Genomic DNA, 15695 nt, shown 5'->3' on the forward strand with positions numbered 1-15695 from the left:
GAAGGGGAGTCAGGTCAAGGTACCTACATCCTCTGGTGACCAGAAGCTCTGCACCTGTGGCCTCTTCAAACTTTGCAGTCTCCCATTGTTGGATGTCAACTGTGCCTGTGTGTCAGCGTTTTGCTTACATTTTCACTGCTTCTCATTGGTAAGAATATTCCTCTTTTGGGAAGTAACATTTGCCACGTGTAGCCTACTTTGTGTGTTATTTTTGAAAAACGTCTGTGCTTTAATGAATTTCAGTGGAAAGCTGGAACATGTATTGATTTTGAATTACAATATATTTGTGTTCTTAATCTTATTGTTTGATTGGCGTTGTTGTTATGACACTACTGGGACTAGTGTTAATGGTTTGTTGATTAAACATCAACCCAGTGTTACACAATTGAGCCCTATGGTGTTGTTATGACTTGTTCCTGTAAAAAATGCAACGATAACTTACACATGTTTAATTTCACTTAAACCCTTAATCATCTGGATCATACTTGAGAGTTTCCAGCACACCTTAAATGTCATTTTCTTTTGTTTTTCAGATACATCATACTGATGACCCTCCAAGACAGAAACGAGAAGCTGTTCTACAGGGTGCTGACATCTGACATAGAGCGCTTCATGCCCATAGTCTACACGCCCACCGTCGGCCTGGCCTGTCAGCAGTACGGCCTGGCCTTCAGAAGGCCCCGGTGAGACATCTCTGAATGTGCCTTTGTTTGCAGGACCCTCCCTTCTTTCTGTGTGGCCAGGCCATAAAAGTATGTCTAGGCTCCAAGCGAAGAACTCTCATGCTGCGTTCTGTGTATTGTTTTTTTGAAGCAAAGCTGGTGTTTTACTGTTTTTTTTTTTTTTTTGCTGAACACTTCTAACACAACGTTTTTGTTCTGAAATTCCGCAAAATCACTTCTCATCTCTTTCATCTTCTCTTTGCCTTCCTTTTTATGATGACCCAGCTCTAGAAATTATATTGCCTTTGGAGCAAAGGGATAGTTCTGTTTCAAGATTCACAAAAGCCGCCTTTCTTCCCGCCATTCAATGACATAAAAATTAAAATTCAGCATCACCTTTGTTTTTATGAATCTGAAATATTTTTTCATGTTAGACTTCTTGCACTGCTTTTGAACCACCCACTGTCTCGGACTCTTCAAGGATAGGATTGTATTTATAGCACCACTACCCCTAGTTGCGACCGATTGCCTATTGGACAATATTTTTTTTAGGACTTATTTGGGATTGCATGCCCATCATTAGCTGGAATATATATTTTTAAATATGTTCAATCATCAATCAATAAGGATTTATAAGGCGTGCGGCTAATCAGCCGGTTTTACAGGCGCTTGCAGGTCCAGGAAGCTTATTCGAACAACCAGGTCTTGAGGGCCATTCGAAATTCCAGAAGTGAGGTGATGATCCGGAGGTGCATGGGCAGCTGTTCCAGGTCTTTGCTGCGATGTAGGAGAAGGAGCATCCTCCACTTCTGCTTCGGTAGATAAGGGCAGTATAGTATGGACAAGTGAAAGGGAGGTAGAGCATAGTCTTCTCGACGGTTGGTGGAAGTTCAGGCGATGGTTAATGTACACAGGTCCTTGGTTGTGTAGAGCCTTATGTGCGTGGGAAGTGTGTTGAATACATTTTGTTTGTTATATGTGTTTCCTCTTCCATGAATGCCTCCAAAGTGAGAGGAGTGAGGAGGCCGACTACCACATGCTCATTAATTTGATGACCAATTCATAAAAGTTGAGTAAGTCAATGGACGAGCCATCGTGACTCTCCACCACTTTGTCCACGTAGAAGCAATGAGGCAACATAATCTTGCACAGCTTTGTTGTCCACCAGCTGCCAGTCATTACCAGCCTTCAAGCCAGCATTCACAACACGCAGGCCCACCCTGATACAGAGTAAGGAGTGCCAGATGCTAGAAAACCCTTGCACTCTGGCAACCACTAGTGCAGGCCGTGGAGAACCAGAGAGTTGTAAATCTCACCATTCGCAAAGCTGGCTGCATGACAGGGCTCCCTTCCTTCATTAGTCAAAGTCACACCCTGCTCATCTTCAGAGAACTCTTAAGAACCTTCTTCTTTTAACCACCTGCACTAAAGTAAACTCAAAGGGGAAGTGATTTTACTCGCCCAGATGGAAGAATCCGCCTCTCCTGGGATGAGGGGGAGCTACTTTGCATTCACCTTTTTTATTCCTAGGCCATTTCCATTCACTACTGTTTCTTATTGTAGTTTCCTTCCTTCCTTCCAATACACAGCTAGTTATTTCACTCTTTTCCTTTTCACAACTCTACTTTAATTCTGATATCCACCACTGCATAATTCCTATCCAGCCCTCATAACTCTCATAGGGTCACAATATTTCGTCATCCCTTTGCAAATTTTTTGAAGATGCATAATGTTCACTGATTATTCTGATTTTCCACATCATTCAATCTCTTCACACTCCACTTTTATCAAACCTTTTTTCTATGCTCTTCGGGTTTTTCGTTTGATCTCACTCTCCTCTCTTTTCCATTTATGTCTTCGGCATAAGTAAATTCACTTATTGTCAATTTAGTTCAGTTTTCTCCTTCTCAGCAATTCAAAAGGGTAATAAGCTGTTACATCATGCTTGGTTCTTTAATAAGTCCTCAACATCAGATCAGATAACTCCACATACGGTTTTCAATTTGCCACCGCCATCTAAATCCTTACAATCTTATTTACTCACTCTACTAACCAATACATTCAGACTTCATCATGTCCATAGTACAAATTTGTGGACCATTATCCGACACTAGCTCCTCTGGATAATCCTCACTAATGAATACTTTTTCCATGGATCTGATTACCTTAAGAATAGGCACCCCATTCCTGAACTCGGCCTAGAATCATTTAGAAAAATAATTCACTATTATCATTCTAAAACTACTTTGCGTTCATTTGGCACATCAGTTGGGCCCATGATATCAACTGCAACCTTAACCTATGGTTCCATCAGTATTTCCACAGGTTGCAATGGTTGACTATTTGATTTCTGATTGTTCTCACTACTGCTACACATCATGCACTAGTGCTGGAACCCCTGTCTGCGGCTATCTGTGCTTCAAATGAGTTTAAAGGCATTACCACACCATGAGCACCACTGAAATCCTTTCTGTATGCATTCTAACCCCAACTAATCTTACTCTTTCACTGCAGGCTTAGATGTCACTGATAAAGACAGTCTCATATTTTGCAGGATACAAAATGAACTGGTCCAAATGTGGAGAACTGCTAATTTTGCAAATAACTATCAAAGCATGCCTAACTGATTTCCCCATGAGATGGATATCCAAAACCCTAAACTATCTGGCTATTTTACTCAGTCACGGCCAAGAACAGGGTTTCCAACTAGACGATCGTGAGCTACCGGTAGCTTGCCGACACCCTGTGAGTAGATCAAGGCCCGAACACCCTTTTTAGTGCACTTCGATTCCCTGCATGAAAAGTAAATTTGGCCTGTCATTTTAGTGTTGTTTATTTTAGGGCTCATTTTAGGGCTCCGGCAGTGCTTGCCCGCCCTCACTCAAACAAGCTGCACGCAACTGGCTGAATTAAACTCGTATGGGGTGGGGCGTCGGGAGTGACGTCGATGCCAAAGGTCGGCATGCGCAGTATTAGAATGGAAACCGATTGGCCCACCTTCTGCTGCCCCCAGTATGGTTCCTCTGGGGCAGCAGCCTTGCCGCCAGACCCTTGTAAGTCAAGGAAATTAATTTGGCTTGTTGTACCTACATACCACAGCACAGATGGTGCAGAGCTCGCCACCTTGGGCTGCAGAGCACAACCAGTGTTAGACCTAGGACCAGCAGCGGAAGGTTCCTGTCGCCAGTTTGTAGTCAACATGCAAGAGGTACTAGTTTATTAAAAACAATATATATCCATGTGAAACACAGTTTTATTGTCGAAATATGTAATAAATGTAAAATGAAGAGGTACTTTTTTTTTTTAAGTGAAACGTTACATTAAATGAAAGGGGCATTTCCCATAGATTTTCTTCTTTTTTTTTTTTTTTTAAATAAATAAAATACCTCTTGGAATTTCATTTTATATTTCTTTACAGGCCAAAGAAACGTAAAATGAAGTTCCTGCCTCCGGTTTTTTAGCTCATTATTTTATAGTACTACGATAAAGATGCGAAAGGCAACGCAAGTGCTCAAGGCGAATCTTGCATACAAGGGACTTCACTGGTAATCAAACTATATGTATCTCCCTCCTCCAGTTACAAAGTGCTGATGTCTGATGTGTCTGACATAGCTACATTTTGTTTGTTATTTAATTTAAGAGATGGTCTCTTTAACGACCCCCAGACATTTCTTAAAACCAAACCAGGGATTCTAGCTATTCGTCACTAAAAATTGAGAAAAGGATCTTTTTAGGAGACTGGAAAAATGGACTACAGTACAATGTGGGCTGCAGTCCAGGTGGGAAAGTGGCAACTCTGTGGTACAATGGTACTGGTCCGGGAGGAGGACTGCTTTTTAAAGAGCTCTGCAAATCGGATGTCGCAGTTACATCACAGTGGCATAAAGTGCACCACAATCTGGCACTGTGTTATAATGTGCACCATTAGGGTGGCAGAGTTACAACACTATGGTATTGAGTGCACAGCTTGGGTGGTGGGTGTTGGCTTAGAGCTCTTTCTAGGCAGGGCTGCCCTAAGCTTTCTCTCTGGCCCTTCAAGGGATTTGTTGCTGACCGCTGACTGGCAAGCTTCATATATCCTGCCATTGAGAGCTGCCTTAAACACCTAGTTTCACCCACAACTGACAAACTTCTCAAAACCAGAGAACCAGGAGCCGTTGATGGTTTTACTTCACTCTGACAAAATGTCGGCGTGACCCCTTTTTTAAAATTGCCTGTATGGGGCATGTGCAGTCGTAAACAGTAGCAAATGCATTTGGTCAACTAAACAAACAGACTGCATCCAAGTGTGTGAATGACAGTTGTAATGTTTACAGGACAGAAAGCGTGTTATGGACCTTGTTAGGATGACAGGCACAGCAGGCCCTGCTGGAATTCAACTCTATTCCTGCAGATCACCTGGCAGGACCTCAACCAATTGAAGCGTCCTATCAGGCTAGGCCGCCATACATTACACAGCGTTGTTTGCAACAGGAACATGTAAACCTGGGGTGAATGTTGTACACTTAACAGTGGGTGTGCACTGTGCAAGTTATTGAAGCTGCGTGTTTGGGGTCTCTGGGAACAATGCAGTAGCTGCTTTGCCTTTAGTGGCTCATGAGGCTTTTCACTGATCAGAAGTATCTCTCACTACAGAAAAGGTTGGAGACCCCGGGCTAGAACAAATGACCCCCAACAACCTAGAACCACCCTCTTATGCCATGCACAGGAGTGATAGGGCCTGGTGGGAACACTTCAACATATCCATTTGAGGCAAGGCGGACATCCTAAAAATGACAGTCGCATTGTGCTTCAACTGTTTAATTGCCATGATAACAATATTAATACTCAGACTCTTTCAAAAGTATTGATAATGACTTGTCCTTTATTTTGGTGGTGGGGAAGATGGGGGGGGGGGGACCAGCCACGATTAAAAGCGCCCAAAATACAAACCCATACTGAAGCAGGTGGCCTGCCTCATTAATTCTACCCGTTAGTATTACTTCTCTCAACAAGGGCCTCCTCCAGTGTGGGTACACTGGGAAAGTGGGTTGATTGATACACACAAAGTACTGGATCCCAGATACAAGTTTAAAACGATGCCCAAAATGCACCTGGGCCTAATAGAGACCTCTTTGCTTAACAACTGCAACCATTAACGTATATGATTAGATATTCATCCAAGAATATACTCTAATGCTCGCCTGAAATATGCATTGTAAAAGACACGTTAGATTAAGGAGTATGGGAGAGTACAGGCATAAGTAGACTGTAACACCCCTTCACTCTGGAAGAGAATAAAACTCAATGAAGAATTTAGACTATATGGCTCGTGCTACTGGCAAAATAGGCAAGTAGCGCCATGTCTACATCACATACAGGAATACAGGACGTTTGTCTATTAACACAACAATCGTCACCAAGTGGGACATACTTAAAAAAATATATATATATATACATACATACATACGTACTATGGGGGAGTTATTACTGGTATTTATATCCTAATAATCAACCACACTTCCTCCAACCCTACAAGTAAAAGTGCCATGGTGCGCTGGGAAAGTGGTGTGTGAAGTTTGTAGAATTGCGTGAAATATCAGCAAATGTATGCATAATTGCGTGAAAGGATTTTTTTTTTATTTTGCGATGTATTTTAGTACGAAACGCGCCATCAAGTCAATTTTACCGCTTGGGCGCATTTCACACTAAAACATAGTACAAAAAAAGCACTGCAAACAGCAGTTTATATTCTGTTGTTCCTGTGCGTTTGCTGTACATTTTTATTGCATGGCATGTTTTAGTAAATTTGTACTGAGACTGACGTGTAATCGCACAAAGTGGAGCAATTTCAGGAATTATTCACACAGGAGTAATGTGACTTTCCCGAAATTACACAAATTGCGCGGGCTTACTTTAAATTCCACCCAGGCCTAATTTGGAATATCTCTTGGGCGAAAAACATATGCCAGGCTATTGGCAAGAGTAGTTGAATGCACAGACTAAAATTCTCATACTTTAAGATGTTACCCGACTGGCATAGGTCCTCTTTTATATTTTACGCCACAAGGTTTCTCCCACGTGACATATGTTGGAAATGTAACATCTGTTGTAGATAAGTGTACTATTTTAAATGCTTTATGGCTGTGACCCAAGTTACATACATTCTGGAGTGACATGCAGACAAACATTCTAGAGACTTGGTCTTCATTTTGCACTGTCTGTCCCAGTTGCCACACCACATGATATGGCAATCTTTCTAGGTGGATGGTTGGGAAAAAAAGGATACAACTGTTTCTAACGGATATCTGTTGTATATTACATTATTGAATGTTCTCTCTGTTTTTACCTCCAAACCTATAAAGAAAGTTAACAAGAGAGCATGAAATGCCATGATGAGCACAGACATTAAGGGCCAAGTTATATATTGTATTAAAGAAGGGTTTAACCAAAATTGAATAACTTCAAGACTTCACAAGGTGTGAAGTTGAGTTGAGAAATCCAGTTTCATAGGTCAAGTAATTTTAGGAAATGAAGTGGAAAATTGCACAGTGGAAAAGATGACCAGAAAACATAAGAGGATGGTTGAAAAGTAGGAGGAGGGGGTCCAATCAACAGATGGGTGTGGAAAAGGGGAGACTGATCTATATATAAATTCAGAGACAAAGCAGGGCAACTTAAATGGTAATTAACCACAACAATAAGATTTGATGAAGAACACTAGTCAGGACAGAAAACAATAAGAAATCTATTTAGTAACAGAGAAAGCTGCTTTTGCTGAGGTTAAAAGTTAGAAACAATAAATGGGAAGATTTTAGGGAGATGAATAGGTGAATTAGATAGGTGAACCAAAGTAGACCCAAAATAAAAGACACGTTTGGAGGCGAGTGTGAATTTGGGAATGGTTGCCTCATTGGCAGTGCAGCCAGGTTGAGTGACAGGCAAATAGAACATCCAGCCAATGCTCCAAGCTGTAGGGACGTTTTCTCAGTGCATAGTATGCAGAAGACCCCAATCATAGCAGTGTGGGGGACAGAAGAATAGTTAATGGGCAATTTAAAAGGCAGTTCAGAGTTGCAGTGGCAGTCCTGAAAGGGATACATTTACAGTCACAAATGGGGGAATTGTAAATGTACACTGCAGTGCGCATGTGACAGTTAACTTTTCTGCCATTGGTGCATTTTGTTTTCTTACTAGGGTCTTATGTAAATTTAAATATGCAATTGGGACCAGCCAATGCTGCATCATGTTTGGGTGTCAGAGCACAGGTAGCTGAAGGCTGGATATCCGTTCTCCCAGACTCTTAATAGCAGCAGAACCTAATCCAAAAAAGCAAAAGCCAGAGCCCACATGAAACAGTTAATTCCTTACAGACACTAACAGGGGGGATGGGCTGTGGACATAAAAATATACCTTGCTTTATGGTGACAAACCGCTTTGCAACTGCCCTTGCAAACGGCATCAGGCAAGCTGAGAGTCATGTTCTTGCCTGAATTAGGCCATTCCTGACATTGAACTCACGTGTCCTGCACACTCTTACTTGCATTTCAAATGTAAGTGGGGCTGGGTCCTGCTCCTCACTCCCATTGGTGGCCTATCCAGTCAAATCTAAGCTCCCAATTGTGTATGGCTGTCTAGGACGAATACAAAAAGTCCAACTGTCACTCACACCAAGCCATTGAACCCACAAACAGGCTGACGTCACCAAATAGCTAAGGCTAGAAAATGCCACATTTCTCAAAGTGACATTTTCAGAATTGTAATTTTAAAATCAGACTTCACCATAAGTTAGGATTTTAAATTATGATTCGAGAGACACCAAACTTTAACAGATTACCGCTTTCCTTTAGGAAATTACACTTCTAAAACGCAGTAAGGTAGGTACCAATGTGAGAGGTAGGCCTTGCAGTAGTGAAAAACGAATTTAAGAGTTCTTCCCTACCAGGACATGTAAAACTTAGAAGTACATGTCCTACTTTGTAAATACATTGCACCCTGCCATCTGGGCTGTCCAGGGCCTACCCTACGGGTGATGTATATGTATTAAAAAGGAAGGTTTGGACCTGGCTAAAGGTTTACTGTTTGAATGCAAGGGTGAGTAGTTCTGGGACAGGGGAAGGTAGTCAGGTCAGTGGAACAGCCCCCAATTGGAGTAAGTGCCCTCACACACCCAGAGAGATGTCATGCATCATATTGGCATGCTCCTTGTTGGGCTGGCACTGCAATGCCCGACGTGCACCCGCGAAGGGGCTCTTTGCCGGAGATCTTTTTTTATAATAAATCCGTTGAGTGAATGAGGGTGTATGGGCTACGATAAGTAGTGTAGTTAAGTGAAAGGAGTGGTTAAAATAGGTTTAGTGATGCTGGGTTTTACTAAACTTTATTGGTGGGGCTCACCAACCTAATTGAAATCAGTGTAGCTTGTAGGGAAGGCAATGGTCTGATAGAGCATTTGTGTTGTAAAGTTGTGTGGTCAACATGTTTCTTGCCTCATACAGCCCCTAAGGGGTCTATTGGCAATTCATCAGGACCGAGAAAATATTATATCTTGCACTACTGCATGAGTGGTTCTTCAAATAGTGCAGATAGTTCAAGTAACCAGTAGTGCTGTGCTTCACAAGGCTAAATTCTACCTTGTTTATTGGACTGACCTGAAAGAAAAGGAAGGGGGGGGGGGCAGAACAAAACATAGGACAAACACATGGTATGTTTTTGAAAATTGGTAAAACATTGTTCTGTATTATCGAATTTCATACATTTCTCATCATATTTCCACATACACCCTCATGTAAATCAGATGCTGAATGCTTGAAATGCATGACTAGTACCACCACAATATGCGACAATCAATATGTGATCGTGGGTACTTTTTGTTAAAATGCTAACAAGACAGTGCCAGTGCATGAATGCCCGAGGGGCTCTGGTATTTTTTGCTACGACATGCTTCATTTACCATTTATACCTTAAGTGCCCTTGTTGTTGCACCCACACTCGTGTTTGACAATATATCACTTGTTTGGATAGCAAAAGCTGTTTAGTGAAATGATCATCTCTTCCACCAGATGCAGGGGACTTCAATGGGTAGCACCTTCGCCCCCAGTCTGGCCTGTCTACGCATGTCGGACTTTGAAGAAAAACGCATTCTGTCCCCTACTAATACTCTCCGGGTGTGAGGGCACTTACTCCAATTGGAAGCTGTCCCTCTGACCGGACTACCTTCCCCTGTCCCAGGAACTGCACACCCTTACATTCAATTACTACTTTCCTACAGAAGGAAGTACATGTGCTGGACTGAACCAAAAGCTCCCGGTTCCTCTTGTTTAGATGGTAAAGGTTTACTTTGCCAGGATAAAATTACAGTTTAAAACTGCACACACAGAGGCTGCAAAGGCAGGCCTGAGACATGTTTAAAGTGCTACATAAGTGGGTGACACAATCCATACTGCAGGCCCACTAGTCGTACTTAATTTACAGGCCCGGGGCATAGGTAGTGCCACTTTACTAAGGACTTACACGTAAATTAAATCTGCTAATTGGGTAGAAGCCATTCTAACATGTTTTAAGAAGAGAGCACAAGCACTTTATCTCTGGTTAGCAGTGGTAAAGTGTGTAGAGGTCTATACTTGTATGAGGAAGAGATGTATTCCCCTCTTAACCTTTTATGCTTATTTAATGCTGGTTTAATAGTTTGGTTAGTGCCTTTCAGATAGTGTAATCGGGTACCTGATACTAGTTCTGAATTGCCATGTAACTTGTTAGCCAAGTTAGAAATGAACTATTGTAAACTTCAGAATGTCCTATTATTCTCTGAGATAATTTTAATACAGCATAATTCTGGTTGTGATTTTAAAAGTTCAATTTAAGTTGAATACTATTGTATGATTTACATATGTAAAGCTGAAACAATGGAGACCTTAAGGGTTTCTACCATAATTTTATTACGTGGTCTGAAACACAGGTTTTCATTTTCAAGCAACAGCTTATCCTTTTCAATGAAAAGAAAATATTTGGCCCAAAAGGTACATACGATTTTCTAGATAAATGCAAACTATTTGGGCTCTAATATTCTCTTTTCATTTTAGTTAATATGCTAAATCTGTACTAAGGTGGCAGATTCTATTTTCTGTTAAGTACTCTCATTTACTACTGATCTGACTCTCTCACTCTGGCCCCAATCCCATGTATAATCCCTCCTGCCCCACCCCCCATGCTCCATCTACTTGATTTACAGTATGCCAGATCTCTGAAGGCCCAAGGGACTTATTTTTCAAACACTACTGAGCATTTTATGGTGATTTTCCTAGGTTCACAAATTTTACATGAGAGTAATGGAAAACCTAATAAAAAACAATACGTAAAGCTGTGGCAGATTAATACACCTTTTTACTGCATTAATCATTTCATACACTTATCCAATAGGAAATAGAATTGTAATTGTGAGACATTAAACAAATGCAAACTAAAACTAAATGTAGCTGATTGGAGAATATTGTCAATAATCACATAATGAACTACTATCAGCAACCCACAAGGATTCATTTAGACCAACTTCCACTGCTATGGGTGGACATTTCGGTTGTTTAAATCCACGAGACAGATCATCTCCCGGACGAATATTATGTTGAGCCCCAGACACCCTACTAGTTTTATTGCAAAAAAAGTATAATGGAAATCTGCTTACAGTTTCAAGAAATAAAGCATGGTTCAGATATACTAAAGCAAGTGGTTTCAGTATACCAGCCGTGGCCCGTCATGTAAGAAGGGTAGGGTGGCAGGGCCAGGTTTGGGGGGGATTTCAACAGATGACCTTGAGGGAAAATGTAATATTTATTTAATTTTCCCTTGTGATAGTCTGTCAAATAATCCCTCTCCCCCCACAAACCGGACCACACCGCCCCGCACTCTTACCTGCACAGGCTGTGGCTGCGAGTATACACATGAACGTATCTGCCCTGAAGGAATCAGCGAATGTACGAAAAGCACCAATAAAGTACCCTAAGTGTTTGAAAATGACCTCTCTTGGGCATTCACAGATCAGGAGGCTTCAATTTTAAGTACCACCGCTAGATGTGGGGTTTACAAACGGACAATACAAAGCTGTATACAGTCGCAAGTTGGTGGTTCAGCAAGCGTAGCCTCCCCCATTTAGAACCAATATATCTTTTCTAGATAATCATGCACTTAAGAACCATTCATCCAGTTATCTTGATCAAATTTTTTGTAGACACACAAATCCACCCTTCCATGATAGATATGGTGATCCTATGGATTTAAAAATATCGAAAGTATCTTACCATTCAAAGATCTGGGATGCTGCAAGTGAGGTGAGTGATCAATGCTGACCCTCCCTGCTCCTTGCAAGGACTTCTTCCCACTGAGCTCCATGAGGACTTCAGTTAAGTATCTTGTTTAAGAGACTGATTGTACAGCCCTAAAATCGCACATGCTTAACCATCGAGATATCGACAGTGACTGATTCATACAGAAGCCCATGCGCCTGCCCCGAGCCGACCCCCACTGCATTAATGGCTTTCATGGATGTGCTCCACTGTTAATATTTATTAACTGTAACATATATTATAAACTATGAAGGAACATTCAAGGACCGTCTGTGCGCTCTGCATCTTGCACCAGTAGAGATCAGGACAACCGTTTCAGATTATGGCCCTTTTCTTACTGGTTCCCAAACTCTGGATTTCCTTTCCACTTGCTCTAAACTTGTCTTCAGCTAATGTTCTGTTTCCCAAAGAGATAGTAATCCATCTTTTAAACTCAATAGAGAATGACTATTCGCTCGTCAAAAGGTTAAAACAACTCAAACCTTGAATATCTGCACTGTTTGTGCTAATGCATGTTTTAGCAATGAGCAATATCTAGTAAAAATGGTATGTGTTCCCTGCACAAGAAGTATTCTCTTATTATTCTCTAGCATGCGTGTATAGGGGTTTCTTACTTTTATTTCACAGAGTATGTCCCGGTCTGTGAAATAAACTTATTTGCGGAGTTCCCAAGTCTTGATTTTTTGGCAGTCATTGCATGCCGTCCGTGTGACTTTATTTTTCAGAGGGCAACTAATGTTTAACCATTCTTGTTTTCCCATGAAGTTGTTTACCCCCCTCTGTTCCTGTTATGCTCATAACTAAGCCACTCAGATCTTTTCCACTTAGAGCACACAGCCCATTTCTTGGAAAGCATGCCTGGAATGCCTGTTAATAGCCCACATAGATGCTGTGCTGCTGTGATACTGAGAATCATCCCCACCGACCTGAGAACAAACCTGACTCTTTGAGCAGAGCCACTGATCTCCACCTTAGTATATTTCTTATTTTTGTTGAAGTGTTGTGTCCACTAACGCTGGACTGCCTGTTTGGTTGTCCTCTTGGTCTTCATACAGTCAACTGCATGCTCTGTCTTTAAAATGGAAAACACTCCACAGAACAACTCTAGTTTTGTTCTTCTCCATGTTTCCATCAATCCTCCTCTTCCTTTTGAATTTACATGTGGCCTTGTACATTAATGTCTCTGTTTATTGATTGGGACAAGACCAATCTATATTGATAGACTAATCTCCCATGCCAACAAAAACCAATTGCTTCTCCAGTTTCCTTTTCCTACTTCTATGTTGGGTTCTTGGCAGGAGATCAATCAATGGGGCCAATTTACAGCACAGGTCTGTGTCATTTAAGTATTGACTCCTGGCACTACATGGCTCTTCCTCCACCAAGCCCCATCCACTCACATAGCTTCCAGCTTCCAAGTTACCAGTTTCTGTCCATGATGTTGGAGATTTTTTGTGATTGTACCTGCACCACATGCAGCCCCCAAATAATCTTCCTGACGGTGATCTTGATTCTCTCATCGTCCTCACCAGAACTGGGTTTTTGCCACAGGTTAGGGATTGCAAGGAATTACTTCCTATGTCCTAGCGCTCCATCTCTGGTGTTTGCTCGACAGCTGGCTGTCAAAGTTTGCTTTCAGGAGCCATTTTGCAAATATTTTGGTCCCCCTTTCTGTCACCTGAAACTTCAGAAAAATTCTAAAGATGTAATTGTAATGTGGAGAAGTGTGGCTCAATGGTTAGAGCGGCAGACCCTGATGCAGAGGTCTGGCTAGGGACCAGGGTTTAATTCCCGCCTTGGGGGGTCTTGGGCTCAATTTCCTCGGACCTGATAATTCTCGCCTCGGTGTCTATTCTAATCATGGGTCCCACTCTGCAACTCTGGGCAATAGCTTGCTTAATCTCCACAACGGCCCCAACAGCGATGGGATGCCTGGCTTCACCTTGGGGGTGCCCAGGAGTGGGTATTTCACAGGGAAAAGCCAGGAAGGGTTCCACAGCAGTATGCGTACAGCGCCAAGACGCCTCAGGGTATAAGTGCGCTATACAAGTACGATTTCATTTCATTTCATTGTTCAAACCGCCCTTCAACTAAGCGTGCTGTAAAACCCAACTGGAATTTGGTGCCGAAATATGAGCGGAGCTTTCGTTTGAGAAGGTGGGTGATGCACTCAAACTGCCCACTTGGCTCTTTTAAAGAGGTGCAGGATGAAAATTAGAAACTACTTGGAGCATGTTGTCATTTGGGTCCTTTGTATACGCAGGGCACAGTGGTGACATTGAACCACCACCACCACCAGCAGACAGAAGCCTGCAGCTGTTATGGGGATCGCAACGTAGGCTAGTACCATGCATCTACACCCAGGTCCAAGAGACGTTACTTAAACTTCTCATGGGACTGAGGGTGGGTTGGGAGGAAACTATGTGTAGGAATTGAGTGACGACTCTGACAGAATGGTGGCATATGTAGCTTATTTTTCTTGGAACAGTAGATTAATACAGGTACAATTTAATTTCTTACGCAAGGTCTGCCTTGCACCTCTAAGAGCAAGCAGGATATTCAGGACCGGTTTGGACAACTGCCCCAGAAGTCATTCACCCATTGCAGACCACTGCCACGTGACTGCCCCGTCAGACACGTGTTTTGGTCAATGCACCATGATGGAGGCATTTCCACATGGAGGGAAGAGGAAGTACAAGTGAGGCTTTGTAAACCTAGCACTCGTGTTAGCAAACCGCTTCTGACTGGAAACTTAGGAGAATAGGCTAAATGCATTCTCTAAGAAATCTGATGATAGACCCCCATGCAGGAGCTGAACCAACTTCCACTATAGGACAGGGAGGAAATTGATTTGGAGAACAGGAAGAGGGAGAAAGCTAAAGGCAGCAATATGCGGCTTGTAATCGAAAATGGATGATAGTCTATCTAACCCTCCGATATTTATGAGAACTTTAGCGGAAGTGACGTCCAATATGTGTGACCTGAAGTGACATTCTTGAATGACATGTACTATATAAATGAAATGTGACTCACATGGTCATTTGTTTGTGCTGCATTATGTGCAAAATTCCAATATAATCTCACTGTTACCCTAAGGTAGTGTTTTTCTTAAATTCAGCAATCCTTCTCTTTTGTTATAAATAGTCCAATATATTCTCACTGTTACCCTAAGGTAGTGTTTTTCTTAAATTCAGCAATCCTTCTCTTTTGTTATAAATAGTCCAATATATTCTCACTGTTACCCTAAGGTAGTGTTTTTCTTAAATTCAGCAATCCTTCTCTTTTGTAATATTTATTATCACGGCCACCAGAATTATGCGGTAGGGGAGCTACAAATTATGCAGCAGAGTTATGTGAATTATGCAGCAATCAAGACAAGGAAATTTTGCGACGAAATGCAGCACGCTTTGTGGCAGTATTACTTCATGGTTTTGTCTTTTTTGCAATTTTAGCTCTGTCTGGGCCGAGGTTTCAACTGATTAGTATTAGTGTAACATCTCAAAGCAGCAATCAGCAAAAGAAAGGTGACATGTTGCTGCATGGTAAAAAGGCTTAGCACTGCGCAGCAACACCTGTGTGGCAGAAGTTTTGATAACGCTTGATCTATTTAAGCTAGAAAGAAAACATGTTTTCAAAAAACTGCTCGTTATACAAAGGATGATGGTTTAGGTGCCAAATCTATAACTATGCAGTGGGTGCAGAATTGAATAATTCT

General features: G+C 41.8%; 1 protein-coding gene across 2 annotated transcripts in view; it reads left to right on the forward strand.

Annotated features, from left to right (window-relative positions):
- Positions 1 to 15695, forward strand: part of ME3 (malic enzyme 3) — a 426853-nt gene that overhangs the window by 210285 nt on the left and 200873 nt on the right. For both annotated transcript variants that reach the window (XM_078658437.1, XM_078658438.1), the window contains exon 4: positions 534 to 683. In XM_078658437.1, coding sequence (XP_078514563.1) covers positions 534 to 683 — 150 coding nt within the window. The remainder of the gene's footprint in view (positions 1 to 533; positions 684 to 15695) is intronic.

This window comes from Lissotriton helveticus, chromosome 8 (genome assembly GCF_964261635.1).
Source record: "Lissotriton helveticus chromosome 8, aLisHel1.1, whole genome shotgun sequence".
In the NCBI taxonomy this organism is placed as follows: domain Eukaryota; kingdom Metazoa; phylum Chordata; class Amphibia; order Caudata; family Salamandridae; genus Lissotriton; species Lissotriton helveticus.